Genomic DNA, 26,603 nt, shown 5'->3' on the forward strand with positions numbered 1-26,603 from the left:
TCTTTGTTAAAAACAAATTTTTTTTCTGCCCTTGTTTTCATTTCCTTTGGCTCATTTTATTTTTCCTCATTCACTGTAATAATTGCAGCTTGAAGTATGCAAAGTATGCCGAGCCTGCAAGTTAACTCAATAAATAAATCATTACCCTTGGGGAAGTATTGTAGAACCCTACGTGGTCTCACTTTTTTTTAACTATATGCTAAGCCAAGAGTGTTCTCTTTATGAATCTCAGTTTTTGGAGGTTTTCTTTTATGTGTAACTTTTATTTACATAATTTGCATGCAGTGCAACATATAAATGTAAACTGTAGGGTTCACATTTTGACAAATGCATAAACCTATTTTACTAACATTTTTATCATATCAGAAAGTCCTTCCCATCCCCTCAACACTCGCTCTGTGGCCAGCTGATCTCTGATTTCTATCACTGTTGATTAGTTGTGTCTGCTATAGAGTTTGCATATGAACTTAAACTCTGTTGGGTGTGGTTTCTTGGGTTCACCATGATTTTTTTCTTACAGCTGTCTTTCATCATGACATTATTTAAATTCACCATTTAGGGCTGGGTAGGGCATTTGCATTGCTATTCTATCTCAGGTTCAATTCCCAGCATCACATATGGTCCTCAGAGCTTGCCAGAAGTGAGCGCAGCCATGAGGAACCCCTAAGCAGCACGAGGTGTATCCCCCAAGCAAAAAACAAAATCACCCTTGAAAAATATGTGACTCAGGGGGAAGAGCTTTAGCACAGTGTGTAGAGTTTTTGCCTTGAGCACTGCCGACCCTGGCTCAATCCCTGGCATTCCATTTGGCTTCCTAAGTCTGCCAAGGCATGATTTCTGAGAGAGCCAGGAGTAACCCCTGAGTGCGGTCATGTGGAGCTCAGAAACCATGAAGAAGAAAAAAGCTGTGTGATTCAGCGATGCTTCTTCTATGTGAATGCAGCTGTCATCCCCGTCTCCAGAATTCTTTTGTCACCCCCAAGAGGGATTTTGTGCTCACTGATAGCTGTTCCCTTTCGAGAAGCTTCATTTGGCCTTTGGCAGGACAGTCTTTGACTCTGTGGTTTGAGTTTAATGATTTAGCTCATGGAAATCAGTAATTTTTTCATTAATTAAATCCTTAGCTCCACTAATAAATGGAGTCACACAACGTGTTGTTTTGTGTAACCGCTTTTCAATGATGGCATTTTTCAGGTTCATCCATGTTGTTATATGTTTCAGGGTTTCCTTTTGGGATCAAATAATAGTGTCCTTTATGAATTTATGTATTTATCCATTCTTAAGTTGATAAACTTAGCTTGACTCGCTTTTGAACAACTTTTAGATTGTTCTTACTTTTCAATTATTACTCCGAGTATTGCTTTTTTAAGCCTTTATGTAAGTTTTTGTGAGCATATGTTTTTCTTTTCTATGGGTGAGATTTCTAGGTTTTGTGGTAAAACAAGTTTTTTATTTAACGTGTTGGAAAACCACTTAATTACTTTTTAGAGTTGGCAGCCCTATTTTATATCCTCCCCACCAGCGAATTAGTGTATTCTAATTTTTTTCACTTCTTCATTCACATTTATTATCGCAGCAATATTCTTCTAACCATACTATTGTGAAATGTTGTCTTCATTATGATTTTGGTTTGTATTTTCCTATAGGTAAAAGATGTTATGCAAACTTTCATATGTGTATTGACAATTTCTAGCTCTTTGGAATAATAACTTGCTTAGTTTTCAAATGGGCTCTTAGTCTTATTGTTGTTGACGCCTAGGAATTTTTACTCACACACATGTGTGTGTTCTTTTTCCAAATTTTTTGACATACAATGACTTGAAAATGTGTTTTCAGTTTTATTAGTTGTGTTTTCTGTTTTCTTTTTTCTTGTTGTTGTTTTGTTTTTATTTTGGGACCACACTAAGCAGTGCTCAGGGGTTAGTTACTTCTGGCTCTGCACTCAGAAATTACTCCTGGAAGGCTCAGGGGACCATATGCCAGAAATGAACCCAGGTAGGACCCGTGCATAGTAAACACCCTATTGGCTGTGCTATTGCTCTGGCCCCATATTTTTCTGTTTTCTGATAGTTGTTATTTTTTTAAATTTTGTTTTGTTACGTTCTTGGGTGACATCCAACGATGTTCATGGGTAACTCTGGACTTTGCACTCAGGAGCTTCACCTGGTTGTGCTCATGGGACCTTATGGGATGCTAAGAATGAACCTGGGTTTGCTGTATGCAAGACAAATCTACCTGCTGGTGTTTTGTAATATACGCAAGTTTCAGTTCTGGTGAAGTCTTTTATTTATATTCTTTCACTTGTGTTTTTAATGTCAGTAGTTTGAAATTACAGTCTAACCCAAGGTGATATTTGTTTATGTATTTTTTTTAATTTTATGATTCTTAGTTAAGATTTAGATTAGAAAAAATTTAGATTAGGGCTGGAGAGATAGCATAGAGGTGAGGCATTTGCCTTGCATGCAAAAGGACAGTGGTTTGAATCCTTGCTTCCCATATGGTCCCCTGAGCCTGCCAGGAGCAATTTCTGAGTGTAGAGCCAGGAATAACCCTGAGCATTGTCGGGTATGACCCAAAAACCAAAAAAATAAATAAATAAATAAAAAAGTAGATTAGAAACATAAGAGCAGGAAGATTTTCCAGTCCTTCCTTCCTTCCTTCCTTCCTTCCTTCCTTCCTTCCTTCCTTCCTTCCTTCCTTCCTTCCTTCCTTCCTTCCTTCCTTCCTTCCTTCCTTCCTTCCTTCCTTCCTTCCTTCCTTCCTTCCTTCCTTCCTTCCTTCCCATCTTTCCTCCCTCCTTTCCTCCCATTTTCCTTTTTACCTTTCCTCCCTCCCTCCCTCCCTCCCTCCCTCCCTCCTCCCTCCCTCCCTCCCTCCCTCCCTCCCTCCCTCTCTCCTTGGGAATCAGACCAGGATTCCCCACAGATAAGGCATGTGCAATCTCTGACTCGAATGCTATGTTTCTTTGTTTCTTTTTATATTTTTGGCTGCATTTTGTACATTGGAATTGTGGTCTTTTTTTTTGTTTTTTAGTTTTTGGTTCATATCCAGCGGCGCTCAGGATATACTCCTGGCTCTGTGCTCAGAAATCTCTCCTGGCTGGCTCGAGGGACCATATGGGATGCCGGGATTCGAACCACCATCAGTCCTGGTCGGCTGCTTGCAGTTCAAACGCCCTACCACTGTGTTATCTCTCCTGCCCCATATTCTCATTTTTAAAGCTAAATAGTCTACCAAAGCATGTTTCTTTTTTGAAGGGCGGGGGTTGTTTGGCTTATTATTATAAACAGGGCTTATTTTTTCTTGGTTCTGTACTTAGGAAGTATTCCTGGCAGTGTCATATGCATGGTACTGAATCCTGGTTTTCTAATCTGGAAAGTTTTCTTGCATATTTTGGGATTTTTTTGGTCTTGATATATAAATATAAAACATAATACACAATATATCATGTATTAATATATATTATATAATATATAAATATATTTAACTGAATTGAATGAACTCACACTTTCCTAATTACAGTAGTCACTCATGAGTATTCACTTAATCAGCAGAGTCCTTTTACATAGAAGATTAATGCTATGAACACAGGTGACATATCTTACACATTATACATATGTAACATTTCATATCTCCCTCCACAGTAGATTTGATATATTTGAAGAAGGATATCTATTGAAGAAAATCAGTTACATTTTTTCTGTTTCCTCATGGATAGATTTGATTATCTTATTGAATTCTATTATTCTATTGATTTTAAACAGAGAATGGTTTACAGTGGTCCAAGAAATAGGAGCTAATGTGCATGTGTTGATATTAAGAAATGTTACTGCTTTTATTCTCAGTGCACTGAGTCAAAGAGCTAATAGGAGCTGTTAGATATGAATGCATTTTAACTTATTACTTAATTTATAATTGTTAAAACATAATACTTATTTTCTTTACCAACAGGAGTGAAACCTCGGTCCGGTTGGGCTATTGATCCTTTTGGACATTCACCGACAATGGCTTATGTTCTGAAACGTGCTGGATTTTCTCACATGTTGATTCAGAGAGTGCATTATGCAGTTAAAAAGTATTTTTCTTTGCACAAAACACTGGAATTTTTTTGGAGACAGAATTGGGGTATGTAGATTTTGGACCTTTAATACCTTACTGACCCTATCTCATGAGAATTACAACCTCCTTCCTGCCTTGAAAATCTGGTTTTCTTAAGATGCATATTCTTTGATTAATTTTTCCAAAGTATGTTTGTACAGGTCTTTTAAGCAATGGGTGAAGTTGGTTACATGAAGAAAATGATAGATTATTTTTGAATGCCTGAAGGAAGAAAATAAATAAGGATTCAGTCTTTAAAAGCAATGATGTTGACTTCTGTATTTAAAAACACCTGGTTTTCACAAAATTGAACATGGCTTAGAGAAGTGTTTCTTAGTCTGGGGCCATAGTTCATGTTATTTCAATATATTCCCTGGGGGTGGTCAGAAGTGAAAATTGCCCACGTGTGTAGTGGGGGCATGTCAGGAGAGTCTGATGTCAGATGTTGGGCACTGTTGGAAGAAAGATTAGAAACCTATAGATTAGTGTATGTAGAGTATTTATCTGATAGTCAGCGAGTGTTCTTCTTTTCACCCCATCTTTACAACTAGTAACATAACTTTTCAGAATCTTAATCCCAGAGCCCTTATATTTCCCATTGACCTCTTTTTCCTCAGTGTTTTGAGGATATCCAGACATCAGAAGAACACATTTTTGAAGCTCTTTGCTAGGGAAGAGCAGAAAAGGCGTAATCATCTAGAGTTTTTTGTCTTTCCCATCCATCACTTAATGCAGAAAACCTATTTATTGGATAGATGCTCTGTATCCACTCTCAATGAATAGTAGCACTGATGTTTTAAATTTAGTTTTATGATTTTCCCTTTCCAAGGGTAAAGAAATCAGATAATACAAACTTCTTGCCAGAAGTCATATGAAAGGAGGGTAAAGCCAAGATACTTTCTGCATTTCTGAAACCCACCACCTGTTCTGGCATGCACTGTCCTTAAATTCTTAAAAGACTTTATCTGACAAAAGAATTTTGTCAGTAAATGCCCAAAATTTGTTGATAAATGTCCAAAATTACTGTTACTATATATTTACTTCCCTGAGTATTAAAAACTTTTCCTTAAAAGTGTTACAGAAAAATAGTTTGTAAATCTAGATAGTAACTTTTATTTATTTATTTTTTTGGTTGTTGTTTGTTGGCACCCTGGTTACTCTTGGCTCTACTCTCAGAAATTACTATTGAGATGCCAGGTTTCGAACCCAGGTCAGCTGACTGAAAGAAAAATTCCCTACTCTCTGTGTTATTCTCTGACCTTGCTTCTATGTTTTTTAATAAGAAAAATTATCTACGTGATTTTTTTTATTCTGGAAAATCATTTTTTAGGACAAATAAACAAATATTTACAGAGGGTATAGCTAGGATAGTTTTATCAGAGGCTCGTTTAATTTAATTCTTTTTTGGGGGAGGGCTATACCCAGCTTGATTACGGTTTACTCCTGGCTGTGCAGTCAGGGGTTCTTCCTCACAGGGCTTGAGGGACCAGAAGGATTATAATACAGGGATCAAACCAAGGTCAGCTATGTGCAAGCCAATTGCCCTACCTGCTGTACTGTATCTCCACTCCCTCATCTTAATTTTTTCAAGAAGGATTATTAATTGAACCAGCACTACTTAAACAATTGTCTACATTTAAATTGCTCATAAATGTAAAACAGCAAGAAAGTCCCAAGAGCTTTTATGAACGTAATACTATGCTAGGACAAAAATATAGAAAACATTGTTGCCTATTAGGAAGTCAGTCTAATTTGATAAAAGGAAGATAACATTAAATGGAATCAATAAGTTGAAATGTGTAAATGAGCTGCTAAGTAGTGAGATGTGAGGGCATGTAGTGAGATATTTATTACATTCTTGAGTCAGAGGAGTTAGAAGTTGCCCTCAGCTCAGGCACTGGTTGAGAACTCTGCAGAGAGCAAGCTTTAGGGATCATGTCTGTGGCATGCTGATTAAGTTACAGCACAGAAATTGATTATAGTAGCTTTCAAATAGGATACAAAGATTAACGGTTATTTGAAGGAGGTAGAGGGTGAGATAAAAATGTAGTCTTTCAGGGCCTCTCTGATTTGCACATCTCTGTTGCTTTAAAAATATGTTTCATCATTAGGTTGAGAGCTCTGTGTATTTTGGTTCTAATGAAGCAGTTATTTTCATTCTTTGAAAAAGAATATTTTTCCTTTTCTCTGTTGTGAAAGTGATGAATGTCTATTGCTGGAAATTGGAAATGCATACATAAATAAAAGGGTAGAAGTACTAAAAGGTCAGGGTCTGACAAAGGCAATTATTTTGAGCCACTAGTTAAGTTGTTTTCTGATTTCACTGGAAATTACATGTCTCACCTCTCAGCAAAGATCAGCACATACTGTCTTAAAGGTTTGAATTCACAACTCTACCTTTGCCATCTGTGCACATTTTCCACAGCCTCTTTGTTCTCTTTGTTTTTATTTTTTTGTTTTTGGCTTTGAAACTTTGTATTTTCTTCTATAGCTTTTCTGGTGAAAAGTATTAGTGATCATCAGTGGACATGAGGAGAATCCCAGACCTGACTGGTCACACTTCCTGGCCTCTCTGTAGGAAGTGAAGAGTTGAAATTTGCCTGGTATTTTTAGAAGCTCCTCTATTCTCATTCTTTCCCTTCCTCTTTACTGCTTTCCTCTCCTTTCCTCACTCCTCCTCTGTAGCTAATGTAAGCTTTTTCAGTAGCTCTGTTTCCTGGTAGGGTATGAACAGATGTGTCAGAAACTGGCAGCCAGACTTGGACACAGTCCTTTCCTTTCTAACTGTTGTGTCTGCTCAGTCTGTGACTTTCAGGCTTGGCAGATGTTGGTTCACTATGGGGATTTTTCCAATTTCTCCTAAGTTGAAACAGAACAGGTAGAGAGAAACAGAGACAGGAGATTTTCCTTCAAGCTGGTAGATGTTAGTGCTGCTGGGATATCAGTGTCAGTAAAGAGGGTTGTGGAGTGTATAGTTGAATTTGCTCTCTCTGTTGTTAAGTGCTGGCATTTAAAAAATTTTGAGGGAAAACGAAATTTATAAATGCAGGTTTGTCTGTTGTCTCTTTATTTTAGATCTGGGATCTGACACAGACATATTTTGCCACATGATGCCCTTCTACAGCTATGACATTCCTCACACTTGCGGACCTGATCCTAAAATATGCTGCCAGTTTGATTTTAAACGGTTACCTGGAGGCAGGTTTGGTTGTCCCTGGGGAATACCCCCTGAAACAATAACTCATCAAAATGTCCAAAGCAGGTATGAAAATATACATTTTTTCAGACATCTTGATCTCAGTAGCAGCTCAACTCCATATTTGCTGAAGAGTTGCGTAAATGGGCTTCAGTAGCCAGCAGTGACCATATTCAAGGTATTTTAAATAAAACCAGATCTAGAAAGACTTACAATGCCAGAGCTTCAACTGAGCCTTATGTTCTATAACTTAATGTAAAGTGAACAATAGTAGATCAATGTATAGTGAATAACCTAAATGTAGTTAACTACCATCTCTGTTGTTCCCATCATAAAGTCCTCTACAGTGTTTGATTAATTTCATGTGCTTTTATTGATCATAAACTTCTGGTCTCTATTTTATAAATTGATAAGAAAAACAATACAGTGGTAAAAACACAGTTATAGAAATAGAACACTTAAAGAGTGTAATTATCCATTTCCTTAATAACAGTTTCAGTAATAGTGAACACTGCTCAGTTCTGATGAATACACATCTTTTCATCTTATGCTTTAAGATCATCGAGTAAAAATCAAAGGAATTAGTCTTTGTTTTGAAGAAAATTGGATTAATTATAGAAACATCTCTTTAAACCATGTACCTATATTTCTAATTTTGGCTCTCTTAGTTTGATTTCTTCACTTAAAAACTGATCATGCATAATTAAAGAAAAATATCAGGATTAAAAATGTCATAATTAAAATATCATTATTAAAGAAAAACCATCCAACTCTACTAAGAAAGTAACATAACTTTTTAAATAAGGTCTACACTATATTTGCACATCTATTTATTTTTTAAAAAGCTTTTAAAAAAATCCAGGTGTAATTGTTTTTGCTCATTGAATTTGGCATCTTCTATGCAACTTTCCCATCAAATTTGCTGTCATCCTATTGGGCTTTCAGTACTTTGTTATAATTTTTAAACATAATAAAATTGAGTGAACAAGTGATATGAACTCCTCATCAAAGAAAATAAACAGGTGACAAATGTGTGAGCGGTTGTCTTTAGTTTGTGATCATTGAAAGAATATTCTAGTTTTAGCCTCCCACTGTGGCAGATATTAGTTGGGCCTTTTATTGGAACCTTCTAGCCTTCTCAGTATGATTTCCCTACTTTTGAAAAATAGACCACACTTGGGAGTCAACCTATTTTCATTTCTTAGTTCCTTTGGTAGTGAGAATCAATGAGTCACACCTAGCATCCTGCTTCCTAAGGGCTACGATAGTCAGGCATAGAAGAAAGATATATTATGTGGCAAAAAGGTGTAGTGAAAAGGAATTTGGGGGGAGGAGACAGTCAAGCTGGTGCCACTATCTCCAGATAAGAAGCTGTTTGCTGTTGAGTGAGGTATTTGCTTGACTCCTCAAAAAAAGGGCAGGGAATTTTGTTTTTTAATTAATCATTTCTGTTTTTTTTTTTTTTGTGCCATTTTTAATGAGGTACTGGGATTCACAGTACTGTTGCTTATTTTTCATGCATGAATCATTCCAGCACCACACTCATCACCAGCTGCCTACTTTCCTCTACCAGTGTCCCCAGGTACCTCTGCCAGCCATTGTACCTTCTCATGTAAATTCACCATAGATAAAAATCTCCAGTTCTGGTGATGTTGGCCATTGTTGTTCCTTCAGTGTGGCTTTCTAGGGGGATAGATAGGAAATTGCTTAGAATATAGTCAGATGTTTCAATTGGGAACTCCTCATTCACCCAAAGGTATTGTGAATCTGCTCTTGAACTTGGCTTCCCACTGTTGACACTTTCTGAGCAGGAGCTTGAGCGTTAGGATAGAAACCACATGGAAATGGGTTTCATTATTGTTTGTGGTTTCTTTCCTTTTGATCTGTTTTATATAAGATGTGGTATATTTAATAGTAAAGTTTGGAATGCATTTAAAGATTCCTATGTCCTATCTTATGCTGGTTACCTGGGGAGATGATAAATCACCCTATAATGCATATATACTTTAGTTCTTATTGAAACTTTTATATGATAGTTTCATTGTATATGTATTTTTTTATTATAATCAAATTTATTTTGTGCAAATGGATAATTATTAAATTACTAGTAAATTTTTAAGTATTATACCATAATCTCATAAAACTGTGTGTTCTGTTATATTATGATTATATTTTGCTCCAGTCTATTCCATTTCTACTAACAACTTAATAGTTGCAAAATACTTCAGGCCATATCAATATAGAAACATAACATGGGAGTCTTGTTTGGGTTTTTTTTTTTTTTTGGTAGTTTTTGGGTTACACCTGGCAGTGCTCAGGGGTTATTCCTGGTTCTGTTCTCAGAAATTGCTCCTGGCAGGCACGGGGACCATATGGGATGCCAGGATTCGAACCGATGACCTTCTGCATGAAAGGCAAACGCCTTACCTCCATGCTATCTCTTCGGCCCAACATGGGAGTCTTAATTTAAATGTTTTTACAATTTCTGTAAGATTCTTTTTTTGTACAACCCGTGTTCTTTGAGTTTATTCCTTGAATTTTTGTTTTATAAATTAAAATGTATCCCTAAACGATCCTTGAAGTAAAAATTGTAATACTGGTTTAGATATTTGTCACTTATTAATTTTTTAAGTTTTATCATTGTCAATTTTAAAATTACTTCTATGTGTTTAATTTCATTTTTTGTCTTTTTACTTGCTCATATTCCTAAATTTATTTTAGGGTACTTCAACATTTCCCAAGGGGCTTTCTAGAATTTAAAATTTGAAAACACAACAGTCATAAGTTTCAAGAAGGTAGTTACCAAATAGCACCATTCAATTCCTGATCTTTATCTTTTGATCAGCATTGAGGACAATAAAAATAATTGGAAGGCTGATGGCAAATGTTGGGCTAATTTTATTTATTTTGAGGAGGAATAAAGTTTTTATCCCCTTCACAAATGTAGTAATTAGGCAGTTTTAGATTAAATTTGGTTAAGGTATACTTCAGAATTTAAAAGCATAATACTATGTAGGATCCAATAGGCTGGACATTAAGGAGTCATTAATCATAAACCAATTAATTCCAAGTAATCACAAAGTGCCATGTAACTTTATTTCTGTAAGAATAACCCATTGGAAAATGGTGAAAATTTCATTTTGATAAGAATTTATGGATATTCATATTTTGAATTTAGTATAGTTACAGGAAGGTGTTTAAAATGGTATGGAAATTTATGGTCTTGGAGTCACCTCACCTCACATGACTTTTAGATGGATCATGAAACATGAAAGTTTTAAAAACTACCTTTTAAGTCATACCCATCTGGTAGGTGGGAAAAAACATTATAATTTCTTTGGAGAAAGTGTTTTTGATTACTTATTCCATTGTCTTCTTCATCATGTTATACATATCTCCACTTTTCTTTATCTAGAGCTAAGCTCCTTCTAGACCAGTACCGAAAGAAGTCTAAACTTTTCCGCACTAACATTGTTCTGGCGCCACTGGGAGATGATTTCCGCTACTGTGAACGCAGAGAATGGGATTATCAGTTCAAGAATTATCAACTTCTTTTTGATTACATGAATTCTCAACCTGGGCTTAATGTTAAGGTAATAAGCAATTATTTGTGATATGAGCCTTCATCATAAGATGAAACACAGTGGCGTAGGTTTCTTTGTCCTGTACCCTAGTATTTTGTAGAGAATGTAGTTCAAATGCAGTTCTTGTGTGAAAATGATTTTCATTAAGATATGTATCTACTGTAGTTTCACGGTTGCTGGCTGTCTGCTTTTTCTTTCGGCTTAAACCACTTGTTTGTGGTTGAAAGTCTGCACCCACTCATGCTTGCTTTTCAGTGCTGTCCTGTTTTTCTACCAATTTTTAAAGTTTTAGCTATTTTTTTCTGACAGTCTTATTCATGATATAGTACTGCTACTGGCAGACACAGATGAATATGCTATGAATATTGCAAACAAGTATCTGTGTCTAGAAGATATATAGCACTTTTTGTAAATAAGATTTTTAAAATTAATCATTTGTCTATATAGTTTCTACTCCTTTTCCTTAACTTAAGAAAAGTTAAAAGTGCACCTTAAAGTTTTGAGTAGAACATGTAGACTCCTCCACTCACTCTTCAGAGTTGAGTGACAGTAGTCATCAGATCAAGGCGCAGGTCACTCTTGTTTTTCCAATAGCCCACCATCACTCCACCTGTTATTTTAGTGTATCTCAGCTGTCATAAAGTTTGAAGCCATTTTAGCATATAAAAATATATCCAAATCATAAAAACAATTTAACAAATTACCATTTTTACCAGTAAAAATTAATACTAATTCGATAACATAGATTCAGATTTTCCTGAACTCTTGTTTTTATTTTTTGGTTTTTCGGGCCACAACCATTTGATGCTCAGGGGTTCCTCCTGGCTAAGCACTCAGAAATTGCCCCTGGCTTGGGGGGACCATATGGGACGCCGGGGGATCGAACCACAGTCCGTTCCTTGGCTAGCACTTGCAAGCAGTCCTGAACTCTTAATTGCATTTTGCTGTTTTTTTTTTTTTTTTTTTTTAATTTTTTATTTGTAATTATGAGAACAAGGATGCAAAGAAAGAGGACAAGGTAAAGTTACAGTGGAAGGACAATACATAACATAATTCTCAGAAGTCCCCTTGCTGATATCCCAACTTTGAAATTTCATCCAAAGAACATTAAGATTGTAACACACTATAATATTTCTTAACAGCGCACAAGGCAATCTAAAGCCATAAAACTTACATAACTCCTTAAACATTACAGGCATAGCATTTTTTTTTACATTTCCATATTCATGCATATTAGCTTAAGTTGACCTCAAATCTTAACTGGGTTCTTTTTAAGGATTAGAGTCAAAGGAGCACAGCAAAAATGGTGTTAGAGTGGCAATTGTTGTTTGCATAGGCCCACCAAAATATGAGGGACATGGAAAGAAATAACCTTGGCCTAAATACAAAAAGACCCGACCCCTGAAGGTTCCTGGCACAAGACCAACTCTAGGCTCCAGGCAAGCTAGATCGTCCAATCCAAGACATTGTCTGTAGTGCCAACACACTTATATTTTTCACACAGTCTCTGTTGTTGGTATCAAGCTTCTGTATTTAAGATCCTGGAATCTGTATATCCAACATTGAAGTCAGGATGTGGAGCGTCCTCTGGTTTCACCTTACAATCAAAGGGCACCCTGCATTGCTGTTTGTTTTGATCCACAACTAGTGAAGCTCCTGGTGGGGTTCAGAGTTCATATCTTAAACAATACAGTCTCTTCCATGTATATATGTGACCCTTATAAAATCTTACAATCCTTTTTAACATTCTGTAAACCGTTACATCTACTTTCTATGAGATATTTAAAGTACTTTGCCTAATAGAAGAATATTGGTTTATTATTCTTTAAATGAAAAGAAGCATAAAAATAAGTATTTGAAATTAAGGTGGCTAAAAATATGACAGCTGATTAACCAAGATAACTAGATGATTTTACTCTTAACTCTTTACTTTTGCATTATTCGTGTGGTTTTTTTCCAATGTGTTATCCTCATAGAGGAGTTTAAGATTATGTTTAATATTTTGCATGAAATATTTGTTGCCCTTTAGCATTAAAATTATTTCAGTATTTTCATTTTGTTTTCTTTTATGCTTTTAATTTTTTACTACCTTTGAATCCTTAAAAGCTTAGAGAAGTTTACTTTACTGACTTTGAAACTACTCTAGCATAGGTAGAACATTATACAATCCTTTAAGAGTGAATTAAATTTGTGAGTAAGCATGAATGGCTGCTTACTTAAATGTTGCTCTGGAAAACTATCAGGAAAAAATTATCCTTCGGGGCTATGGATATAGTATGGGGAGCAGGTGCTGTTCTAACACACAGCTGACATATGTTTGCTTCCTGATTCTCTAGTCCATTGAGCACTTCCAGAAATGATCTCTGACACAGAGCAGGAGTATTGAACATAGCTGGCTGTGAACCCAAACACACACACACAGATAGAAATTATTTTTATCCTGGGAAATAGGAAAGGTTAACTTAAATATCTTTAAAGGGTATATGGTTCTTGTGAACATGAATTTTGTGACATAGCATAGTACCTGAACATTTAATATAGAAAGGAGTTTTTAATTTAATGGCAGTCTCTTATTATGTAAGTAATCCATAATAGTCCAGAGTATTTTGTATATTGAGGACAAATAAGACTCTAAACTATTTAGATTGTTGACTTTCCCTTATATGGATCCATCCATGAATTTATCTGAATCTTTTCAGTCTATCAGTCATATTTCCATGTATTTCTCTCTTTTGTATCATTTGTTTACACATGTACGCACTTATTTTCTTCTTGGATTACAGCATTCATTAATAGAATATGGTTAAATAATACTTCCTCTATAAATATGTGACTAAGAAATAACTATTAGCTTAAAATTATACTTATTTATAATTGGGTTTTTTAAAAATAATTTCTTTACTTAAGCACCATGGTTACAAACATGTTTGTATTTGGGTTTCAGCTGCAAAATACACCAACCCCTTCACCAGTGCAACTTTTCCTCCACCATTATCTCCCCATTTCCTACCTCCCGCCACCCCTGCCTGTCTTTGAGACAGGCATTGCATTTCTTTCTCTATTGTTGTCATGGTAGCAGTTAGTGTAGTTATTTCTCTAACTGCTCTTTTCAATTTTTGTGATAAGTGTATTATCATGGACTGGTCCTTCTAGCCCTCATTTCTGTTGTCTCGGGCTGTTATTATTATAATACTGTCTTTTATTTTTCTTAAATTCCACATATGAGTGAGACTATTCTGTGCTTATTCCTCTCTTCCTGACTTATTTCACGCAAATCCATCCATGTATAAGCAAATTTTGAGACTTCATTTTTTTCTAACAGCTACATAGTATTGCATTATATAGATGTACCACAGTTTCTTTAGACACTCATCTGTTGTTGGGCATCTGGGTCTTTTCCAGATTCTGGCTATTGTAAATAGTGTTCTATGCACATTATCATTGGGTTTTTAAAGTGCTATACAATAACTTATTTTAAAAAGTACTATATTTTCTTATTACAAATAAGGAACTGAAGTACAAATAAGTCAGCTTGCCCAAGATGTATTTTTGGTGAAACTAAATAAGAATAGATAAAATAGTTGAAATTTTATTTCTTTTAAAGGCCAGTAAAATGCACATGCTTGGCTTGCAGTAGAGCTGGGTTCAGTCCCCAGTACTATATGGTGTTTAGATGTTGAATTTATTCCAGATGTGGCTCTGAAAGCCAGAAGAAAAAAAAAGAAAAGTATACATGTAAAAATGTCCCCATAAAACTGAAAAATATCACCTGTTATGCTCTTTTGGAATTTGTGCTACAAATTTAGGCTGTATTACGTATTTCTCCCATTAATGCCATTGTTTCTCATTGAAATTTTTCTTCTGTAATGGAGACGTGCTAGATAAAACACATTATCATCCAGTCATGTTCCTAAGGCTTTTATGGAACCCTGTCAGCTGTAACAAAGACACAGAGGCATTAGTAATATAATGTAGTATATGTAGCTGGGTATTAGCATTTAGCTCTCTGCTCTCTGGATCTGAAGTCTGTTCTCTTCAATACTATACTGTGTTCCTACTCACTGTTTTTAAGTTACTCGGTTATTTTTCCTTCACAAGAATTCAAAAGGGGGGCCGGGCGGTGGCGCTCGAGGTAAGGTGCCTGCCTTACCTGCGCTAGCCTAGGAGACGGACCGCGGTTCGATCCCCCGGCGTCCCATATGGTCCCCCAAGCCAGGAGCGACTTCTGAGCGCATAGCCAGGAGTAACCCCTGAGCGTCACCGGGTGTGGCCCAAAAACCAAAAAAAAAAAAAAAAAAAAAAAAAAAAGAATTCAAAAGGATTCAATATCTGCAATTATATTTGTATGTATGTATGTGTATTACTATTATTAACAGGAATGTTATTCCCATGCCCTGCTCCCCCACCTTCCAATTTGGAACAACTGCCTTTTAAATATCTGATTCAAGGTCTGTCAGAGTGTTTTATTTTTCTTTTGGTTTGTAGAATATTTTGGGGTCAGCATGGTTTATTAACTGGTAATTTAAATTGTTTTCACTAAGACCATTCAGAAGATTGCAAAAGCAGTAGTTTCAAGCAATCAAACTGACAGCTCTTGTGTTTTATTTCTCAACACCTTTTATTCAGTGTTTCCATATGGTAGAAGACACTATTTTAAAAAATTAATTGTCTCTATCATTGTCTATTCGTTGAATCCCCTTTATTCTGTTAGCTTACTCACCCATTTGGTAAATGCAGTACAGAGCTCAGAATCAAATTATTTGTTTTAGTGGAACATTGTTGGTTCCTTTAGTTTGTTTCTTTAAATACTAAATCTATGGGATCAGTGAAATAGCACAGAGAAAATTTAAGAGGAGAATATGTATAGGCCTATATATGTATACAGGTATGTTTTATTCTAAAAAAGGAAATGTTGGCTTTGTGCTAAAATATATTAGAGGTACTGCTTAAACTCATTATCATGTAAATGATTATAATAAAAATCTCTAAAAAAATCTTGAATAAAAAAAGTTAATTGTTAGTCTCTTCTTTATCAAAGTTCAAACTGAGGAGGAACGGTCAGTAAATGTTTGTATATACGTATGCTCTATGAGTAGACAGATAGTCATTAACAAAACTCTTCCAGACTTCTGAAACATTTTACTCATATGTATTCTATTTTTGCTCCTTTCTGATATTTCTTATCTCTGGGTTCTACATGCTACGATTCTTGCACATTTTAAAATTCTAGTGACAAATAAGGAATTTTCAGATCCTCACAGTTGTTGATCTGCATAGCTCTTCTGGTGTCAGATGTATAAAACTTGTTTACTAGTTTAGTTTGGAACTTGATCAAGTGAAGGAGTCACTGACTGTTGGGGCTATTTGGAGATGCGGGGGTGACACATGCAGCAGTGTTGAGCAACTCCTGGCTATCTGCTCAGGGATCATTTCTGGCAATAGTTGGAGGACCATATGTGATTCTAGGAATTGAACTGGAATTGAATGCAAGGCAGGTGCCTAAACTTCTGTATTCTCTCTTTGGCCCAGAGTTTGTTTTTGTTTTGGGGCCATACCTAGTAGTGCTCAGGATTTCTAGTTCTGCACTTTGTGTTCACTCCTGGCAGATGTGGCAGACCCTATTGGATGCTGTAAAGCAAACCTGGATAAGCCACATACATGCAAGCACCCTACCCATTTTATTATTTTCTGCCTCCCTTTCACCTTTTTAGTAGGAACCACCCCCCAACAGTGCTTAGAGGCCCTGGGAGCCACTCCTATGATGCTAGGGCACTTTACTGGATACTCTTAATAATCAATGCTGGTGGTTTCAGATGCAATATTTTTTAGGGATTCAGTGGTCAACCTCGTGTTGAACCCATGACCCCACACATGTTAAACATGTATTTTCAGGTATTTTCCACTCTCCTTTCCCTCTCATTTTGTATTTGAGGTTTATAAACTCTGAACTATGTATATGCCTCTTGGCTTGGAAGCAGATCTTAAATTATTGTAAGTTTTCAGTGCAAGTAATTTCAGTGTTGGGAATGAAAAGCTGAAGTTTCACTTTTGTCTTTTTATTAGATCCAGTTTGGGACTTTGTCTGATTATTTTGATGCTGTTAGTAAAGAAGAAAAAAAAAGTGCAAAGAACAACCATGACCTGTTCCCTGTGGCAAGTGGAGATTTTTTCACTTATGCTGACCGAGATGATCATTATTGGAGTGGCTACTTCACATCAAGACCCTTTTACAAAAGATTAGATAGGATATTGGAGTCTCATTTAAGGTACACTTACCTTTAGAGAGCAGCTCCATATGCTTATTTCTGTCTTTTATCTCCTCATACTCTTTTGGTAGAGGTATATATGCCATATGAGATGTGGCATTATGCTGTTAGGATTTACCTAATATCATTGTGAAATTTTAATACAATCAGAGGTGTCTCAACATAATTTAATTGAACCGATGTGTTTTTTTCTTAGCATTTCTTATAATCAGATTTCTCTGCTCTGTATTCTGTATTTATATTTTCTGATCACCATTTATTGTTTACATGCTTTCACAGTATATAGTGACATTGTCACATATGTCTGTAGGTCAGAGAACTGTAGCCTGAATTGTTGAAATAAGAGTGAAGGTCAGTAAGAGAACTTTGAAGTTTTTATCTTAAAACTCATATATTTTCTAAATGGAAGAATGTAAGAGGCTTCATTTTAATTCTTACTTACTTGAAACACATTCTGTAGGTATCATTTGGGGCCTATGACAGTGATGGATGGATATTGACACTTGGTGGCAATGATGTTCATTTAATATCTTATTGCTGAAACTTACAGGCATATACGATATATATAAAGAGAGCCATATATTGCTATTAAATGCATGTCATTACCACCAAGTGCAATTGAATAAGTAATGTTTCCAAGAGACTATATATACTTACTTAATTTTTAAAATTCTTTGAATGTCTCAGTGAAGACTTTAGTTCTAAGAATCTGAATCAAGTTGTTTTTGGTAAACTGCCCCAGCTATTCCTTATTCAGACTTTTTCTCAGTATGGGAAGCTTGGGCTTTCCAGGGAACACATTAATTTTACTAGGAATGTATTTTCAGTTCAGCTCAAATCACAAATTTACATTGACTCATAAATTTCATGTTAAACAGTATTTAAAATGAAAAAAATGAAGAAATGAAGTTATGTCTGATATATGTACTTTGTATAGGATAGTGAAATAGAGTACATTTTAGAAAGTCTCTGTAAAAATTAACTTCTCCCAGAGTTATACTTTGAGCTTTGTGTTTTAATCTTGTTACTGTTGTGATATTGTTATTTCACAAGACTAACATTTGAACTTGGATTAAGAAACTGGTATGCAGTGGAATACTATTTGGCCTTAACATTAGGTAGAATTAGGTAACATTAGGTAGAATCATGCAGTGATGAATCTGGAAAATATCATGTTAAGTGGTTAGTCAAAAGGAAGGGGCAGGCATAAAATGATTTATCTCATATATGGAAGATAAAGAAACAAATATCTCATAACATCAGTAACTCATTCCCAAAGACAAAAGAAACAAAACCTGAGAACTGATCTTTAGCAGGAAGCTACAACATGGAAGAAAAGGGGGCGGACAGGGGGGACACGTGCAGTTCTACTGCAGCAGTAGAAGGAAGCAGACACTGATGGAGGCTGTGGTGTTGCTGAATATGTTAGGCAAGAAATCCTAAGATTAACAGTTTTGTTGACTAAGGTGCTAAAAGAAAACAACCTAACACTTGACTCTTTGAGGCATACTACCAAATGTGCCAGATATTATATAGTTTATATATAAAACTATATAATTATATAATCTATATATGTTATATATAATATATAATTATATAAACTAATATATAATATAGTTTATTAAAAACTATAATAAATATGTAAAGATCATAAATTTGTGAGGCGAACATGATAACCACTACACTATGAAAACTCCTAAGAGCATAAATTTGTATGGAAAATAAACATATGAGCATAGCATGATCCCCAAAATACCTTGGCAACATAGTGCTGGGACTTATTTTGTTTGTTGGTGGTGGTGGCCCTAAATTATGCTATTTCTCTTTTGTTTATTTTTCTTCCATATTCAGTATTCATTAACCAACTATGTTGGTTTAGTTGAAGTATATAAACATTATACTAACCAAATTTGATATTTAAAAAAATAATTTATTTAAGCACCATGGTCACGAAAATGTTCATAGTTGGGTTTCAGTCATCAAATGTACAGCTCCTTTCACTACTGTAACTTTCTGCCACCAATGCCCCCCCCCCCCAACACACACCCTGCCTGTCTTCAGAACAGGCATTCTTTTTTTCTCTCTCTCACTGTCCTCGTCATGGTAGTTGTTAGTGTAGTTGTATCTCTAACTGTGCTCACCGCTCTTTGTTGGTAAGCTTCATATCATGGGCTCTTCCTTCTGGCCCATACTTCTATTGTCTCTGGGTATTATTACTGTATAAACCTCACAGGTGAGTGAGACTATTCTATATTTATCTCTCTCCATCAGACTCATTTCACTCAGCATAATATTACCCATGTCCATCCAAACTTCATGTATAGCCAAACTTCATGACTTCATTTTTCCTAACAGCTGTATACAGTACACCATTATGTAGATGTACCCAAGTTTCATGACCTCATGAATAGCCAAACTTCATGACTTCATTTTTCCCAACAGCTGTATATAGTACGCCATTATGTAGATTAACCAAGTTTCTTTAGTCACTCATCTGTTGTAGGGCACCTGGGTTGTTTCCAGATTTAGGTTATCATAACTAGCGCTGCAATGAATATAGGAGTGCAGAAGGCAAAGATCTGAATGTTTTATGTACTGTATTAAGGAAAATTTAATTTTTTTATTTTTTAAATTTCAGTGTTGTTCATAATAGAGGTTTTTGGTCATTTAGTGCTTTAAAAGAACTTTTTTAGTAACATCTTGAACTATAGTATTCCAATCAAAAAGGTCAATATCAGACACCCTTCATGTGCTTATAGCCAGTCTTAAAGGGTGGCTGTTTTTACTTTAAATAAGTGATAAAGATAGCTATATTTACTACCTTTTCATTTATTTTGCTAAATTATTTATAATTGTATTCTATCATCAACACATAATCTAACTGGTCAGTGAGCATCAGCCATCACTGTCCTCGTGGTCACCATCCAGTGAGGGTGCAGTGTCCCATAGTCATTTCTTCTGGTGTACACATGAGAGGAATAAACAGTAATATTTATAAATTTAGTCCTGCTGTGTAGGGCTCTCTTCAATAAGCTATCCTTAAGTAAATCTATTTTTATTACTACATTGAAAGAACCACTACCCCAATAACAGATTGTATATGATGTTCTCTCATATAGGATAATGAAGATATGCTGTATTGATCATTGCTGGTCCACAGAAATATTGATATGTTTTAAATTGCATTGAATTGTCTATTTAAAGACCATTTAAAATATGTCAGTATATCAGTGCACATTTAAGATATTGAACTAAAATGTTTGTTTTGAAATTAAAATTTATGACTGTTTTATATACTAGGGCTGCTGAAATACTTTACTATTTTGCCCTGAAACAAGCTGAGAAATACGAGATCAGTCAGTTTCTTTCATCAGTCCTTTACACATCACTGACAGAAGCCAGAAGAAATTTGGGACTGTTTCAACATCATGATGCTATAACAGGAACTGCAAAGGATTGGGTGGTTGTAGATTATGGAACCAGGTAATATAATTTTTGGCTCAAGAATTTCTATCTCTTGATAAAGTTTTTAGTGGATGTAATATCACATTAATAATGTTTTCCCTTAGGAGTATTCTAAAAAAGAAGATTGAATTTTCAAGCATTTTTCAAGAGTCTGTTGGCAGTAGGACAGGTTTCCCAGCTTTTTATTACAGTTCTGTTCTGTACATGAAGTAGTAAAAAATATGATAGACTAGATCCTGTTTTCTGAGTGTCATGGTAGTCAAGGTTGTAAAAGGGACAATTCAAAATATTTTTGAAATATTAATAAGCCTTGAAGTGTCAACAAGGAAGACTTAGAAACCTGTTACATATGTATTATGGGAAGTCAGTTTAGAGAAAAATGAATTGCTTAGATATTGATCACAAAACTGTATTTGGCTCTTAAAATCAGGGAATAGAAGCTTAATTATTTTCTTTTAAAGGGGAATTTTGGAGTTACACCCAGTGATGATCAGGGATAATACCTGGTGTAGGGACTCAAACCTGAGTAAGCTGCATATAAGATATCAAATGCTTTATCTACTTTATTATCCCTCCTGCCCTTATATCTTTTGATATTGTATATTTACTAATGGTGAATAAAAAGGAACTCAGAATATCAAAGGACTTTGTACACAATGCTTCCTCATAATGAAATGATGGCCATTTTATGGTGAAATTTTAATTATCTTGCAAATCAGATTTTGCATTTAGTTACAATTCAATAAAATTTGTATAGATATGATTACTACCATGTCGAAGGATTTTGACTATAGTTTAGACATTATTTGTTCACAATTTTCTTTTATAATAATGGTGTGCTTTATGCTATTTTAAATTGTTTCAAGATGCTAATATGTGTGTGTACACACACCACACACACATTCACATTTACACATAGTTTGGTCCTTCACAGATATAGTCCCTCAAACACCTAACAATGGTTTCAGAGCACAGAGCTAGAATCCTTGAGCTCCATAAGTGTGGCCACTCACCTCCACCTCCCAAAAGAAAATAAACAAAATGTAGGTCTGTGCCATATAAATATCTTGTGGAAAGTAAATATCCAGAGAAGTGGTTATATGCAGACTTTGCATGTTTAAGACCATTTTTGATCCCTGATACCTAATAGAGAAAAGTTTATACAACATATAAAGTGAACTGATAGTGAGAATACAGTAATTTTCAATCGTTTGATGTATCATCACTTTGCTATTTGATGTTGAGATTTTGAGAAATTTGGGTGCAAAAATTAGTTGACTTGAATAAGTCCATATGTATTTGATATTTAGTAGCTTAATTTTATTTATTTATTTATTTATTTATTTATTTATTTATTTATTTATTTATTTTTGGTTTTTGGGCCACACCCAGCGGTGCTCAGGGGTTACTCCTGGCTATTTGCTCAGAAATAGCTCCTGGCAGGCACAGGGAGACCATAGGGGACTCCAGGATTCGAACCAACCACCTTAGGTCTTGGATCAGCTGCTTACAAGGCAAATGCCTCTGTGTTATCTCTCCGGCCCCAATGTTTAGTATCTTGACTTATTTTTAATCTGTCTTGTGATAAATACATCTGCATATACGATTGATAAATACTTGGCATACAGTAGAAAATATGTATGATAAGTTGGTAAGGTCAAAGCATTCAGTTTTCCCCTCCACCTTGCTCCTATCTTTTTTGTTTAGGTTAAAAATTGAAGCTAGGGTCAGTAGATAGCTCAGTCAGTAGATAACCAGTAGCTAACTGGTTCTGTGCCCTGTTCTGCATGGATTCCTGTGTATACTTGGGAGTGCCTACAACAGCTGGAAAGAAAAATGAGGCTCTCAGAGGAAATAGAAGAGACATAATACTGACTTCGTCCCTACATGTTGTGTCTTTGGCTGCCATATTGCAAGATTTAAGTACAGGTCATTGGGTTTTCTTTTTTTTTTTCTTTTCTTTTTTAATTTTTTTGGGCGCTCAAGGGGTACTCCTGGCTCTATGCTCAGAAATCGTCCCTGGCAGGCTCGGGGGACCATATGGGATGCCAGGATTCGAACCACCGTCCTTCTGCATGCATGGCAGATGCTTTACCGCTATACTATCTCTCTGGCCCCTTCATTGGGTTTTCTTACAGAAAATTTTATATTTTGGGTCAGAGCAATAGCACAGCGGTAGGGTGTTTGCCTTGCATGTGGGTGACCCAGGACAAACTTGAGTTCATTACCTGGGGCCCCATGTGATCCCCCAAGCCAGGAGCGATTTCTGAGCACATAGCCAGGAGGAACCCCTGAGTGTCATCAGTTGTGGCTCAAAAAGAAAAAAAAAATTTAAATTTTATATCTTATAACTTGTCCAGAAGGTCTATATCTTTAGTTCTTCCATGTTTTATATTTTAGTATATAAAATCATTTCTATACAAAATAGCATCTTGGAGAAACAAAACTAATTCAAATTTTACTTGACATGTATAAATTTGTTTTTTTGAGTACTTAAAACTTCATTGAGAAATCGTAAACAATTATCAGGTCTACCACATATTTTAAGAAGGAAATTTCAAAACATAAGTTAGGGGTGTCAGAGCAGTAATGCTGCAATAGGGCGTTTGCCTTGCAAGTGGCTGACCAAGGATGGATCTTGGTTCCATTCCTGATTTCCCATATGGTCCCCCAAGCCAGGAGTGATTTCTGAGCGGATAGCCAGGAGTAACCCTTGAGCATCACCATGTGTGGACCAAAAACAAAACAGCAACAAAAAATCATTAGATAGGGAATTAGAAGCAAAAAGTCATATTAACATTGGTTGTTTGCTTGTTCTTGGACTGTTAACTGCTGTTTATTCAAATTTGACAATATATGTATCAACTGTATTATATATCATAATTTTGTATTATAAATATATATAATCATATGCTATATAACATAGTACATATTTTCTACATTATTTCTAGTGTATTGTATTCACATATTTTCTTCCATTTAGCTCATCTTTTTTATTAGTCTGAGATCATTTATGATGTAAAATGTTTTAATTGATGTAATTCTGGTTTTATCTCATGGTCTTTTAATTCATTTTGAATTAACTTGTGTATATGCTGTGAGGTACAGATCCCATTTTCATTTTTTGGTGTTTTCCCAGAACCATTTTTTAAGTTTTCTTTACCTCTACTTCATGTACTCAGCTCCTTTCTCATAAATTAACTCTCCATGAATAGTCTATTCCATTAGTCTGAATGTGTCTTTGGTATAGTGCTGTACATTTCTTTTCTGGTAATGCTTTTTGGTATAATTTAAAGTTAAAAAATGGGATACCACTCCTTTTATCCTTTCCTTCTTTTGGGGGAGGAGGGGAGCTGCTTTCGAGCCATACCCAGCTGTACTAAGGACTTTCTCCTGGTTCTGCAGTCAGGGATCATACGTGGTCAAGCTGAGGATATATACCATATGACTGCAAGACAAGTATTCTGCCTATTGTACTATTACTTTCGTCCCACAGTTTCTTTTTTCTCAGAATGACCTTGGCTATTTGGGGGAACTTTTATTATTCCATATATATTTTTTAGAAGAGAGTGTTGTAAGTTCTTGAAGAATGTCATCAGAATGTTTGTGAGTTTTTATTGAATCTGTATAATGCTTTGCATAGGACGATCATTTTGATATTATTGTTTTCTTTAATTTTGAGGGGAAGAACCACATCCGGAGTTGCTCATGGGTTACTCTTAGCTCTACACTCAGAAACCACTTCTGGCAGGCTTGAAGGACATCTAGAATGCCAGGATTTGAATTTGGGTCAGCCACATGCAAGCCAAACACCCTACCTGCTATGCTATCGCTCAGACCCTTGATAATATTTTATTGTTGTTGTTTTCTTTTCACTTTTGTTTTTGGAACCATACCTGACTGTGTTCTGGCATTATTTCTCATTCAGCTCATGAATTATTCCTGGCCTTAGAGGACCATCTGGGGCGCCAGGTATTTCTTTGCTTACAAGACAAGAGCCCTGCGCACTGTACTATCTCTCTTAGCCCCCATTTTGTCAATGTTAATTCTTTCAGTCTTTGACCATGAATTCTTTTTTATTTTTGGATGTCCTATTCCATTTTTTATAGTGACCTACAATTTTTAATGTAGGTCTTTGCCATCTTTGTTAAGTTTATTCCTATATATTTGGTATTTTGGACCACTATTTTAGCATATTACTCCTGGCTTTTACCACCAGTGACTCATACTTGGATGTCACACTGAACAGACTGTAGTATTAGAAATGGTTATTGTTGCCGGAATTTTATATTATGCTTCAGTGAGGTACTGTCCTAGAAAGAGGAAGTTATCAGATATCCAAAAAGTAAATTATAGTGCCAGATTCAACGTTTTAAATGGAATAGTTCATTTAATTTCTTTTTCTTTTAGTTTGTTATTTGCACGAAAGCAGTACAATTTTGCAGACTGATTTTGTAGCCTGCTATGTTGCTTTATAGTTTCTAAACTATTTTTGGTGGGGTCTTCAGAGACTTCTATGTATATTATCATTTCATCTGCAGATAGTGATAATTTGGCTACTTTTCTAATTTGTATCCCTTTAAATTATTTTGTCTCATTGCTATGGTCTGGATTAACACAAATATACTTAATAGTAGTGAAATTAGGCATTTTTGTCCCTGATTCCAGAGTGAAGACTTTCATTTATTTCATTTATTTGCTGTTGAGAATGATATTGACTACGTCTTTGTTGTAAATGACCATAACTACCTTGAGAATCAGTTCAGCTATTCCCTATTTTGTTGAGGGTTTCTGTTTTGGAATCAATGTTGACACTTGTCAGAAGCTTTCTCTGCATCATATGAATATGATTTTTCTCTTCTTGTTACTAGGGTTTATTACATTAATTGATTTCAGCTTATTGATTCATCCCTTGTGTTCCGGCAATGAATTCCAACAAGATTTTTATTTTAAAACTTTTACATAGCTTTTTACATTCTGAGAAAGTGGAGAATGCTGTGCTTATTTTAGTTCTCATCTCATTAAAATGCTAAAAGTGTGCCTTTAGGATGTGAAATTCGACTCAGGGCTTACGTGTAATTTGATTAGGACTCTGAATAACCTTTAAATATATGTGTGTATATTTTTAACTCATGGTGAACATATTTATTTGTTTTCTATAGTTTAAATACTCCAGTAAAGATATAACTACGTAAATACTAAAAAATAACAGAATACATGTGTGTTGCCAGTCTATGCATATGGTACCCACATGCACATGATGTTGCACCTCGACTTTTGAGATACACGCTTTCCTGCTTTTATACTGCATTGTATCCTGGGGTTCTCTCCAGGTTAGACAAAACTCTGCTCGCTAGAGCATGTTACTCTCTTTCTTGTCCTCCCCCACCCCTTTGTCAGTACCTCTGGATAAAACCTGTTTCTGCTTAAAAAAAAAAATGAGAGGACTTAGATTGTTTTAGTACTCTCTGCATTTATTCATATAATGTTTTAAACTAGTGAGACTATCTTTTACCAAGTTGGATGGTATTTGAATAGAACGAGAAATTAGTTAGATGGTGGCTAGAACTCATATCCACAAAGTTTTGATAGCATAGATTAATTACACATATATGTATATATATATTATTTATTTATTTATTTTTTTTTTTCCTTTTTTGGGTCACACCTAGTGACACTCACTGGTTACTCCTGGCTATGTGCTCAGAAATCGCTCCTGGCTCAAGGACCATATGAAACTCGGGGGATTGAACCAAGGTTCATCCTGGATTAGCAGCGTGCAAGGCAAACACCCTATTGCTGTGCGCTCTGGCACCTCAATTCAAAGATTTTTATTGAATTAGTAAACAATGATCATGATCACTTATAACTTAAAAAAGTAATTTTATTCTCCAAAGGAAAAAATTATCTTAACTTTCACAAATTTAGCTGCTGTTGCATGCAGCAAAGTGTTTTAGGCATAGACCCAGAAAAGCTTCCTGTTTTGGAGAAAAT

At 35.3% G+C, this 26,603-nt stretch overlaps 1 protein-coding gene across 1 annotated transcript in view; it reads left to right on the top strand.

The window, feature by feature from the left end:
* The window catches only part of MAN2A1 (mannosidase alpha class 2A member 1), a 202,746-nt gene that overhangs the window by 75,422 nt on the left and 100,721 nt on the right, over positions 1–26,603 (top strand). The window contains exons 6-10 of the mRNA XM_049769175.1: positions 3,952–4,125; positions 7,174–7,360; positions 10,710–10,887; positions 16,942–17,144; positions 20,445–20,627. Coding sequence (XP_049625132.1) covers positions 3,952–4,125; positions 7,174–7,360; positions 10,710–10,887; positions 16,942–17,144; positions 20,445–20,627 — 925 coding nt within the window. The remainder of the gene's footprint in view (positions 1–3,951; positions 4,126–7,173; positions 7,361–10,709; positions 10,888–16,941; positions 17,145–20,444; positions 20,628–26,603) is intronic.

The sequence above is a fragment of the Suncus etruscus genome, chromosome 2 (assembly GCF_024139225.1).
Source record: "Suncus etruscus isolate mSunEtr1 chromosome 2, mSunEtr1.pri.cur, whole genome shotgun sequence".
Taxonomy (NCBI): Eukaryota; Metazoa; Chordata; class Mammalia; order Eulipotyphla; family Soricidae; genus Suncus; species Suncus etruscus.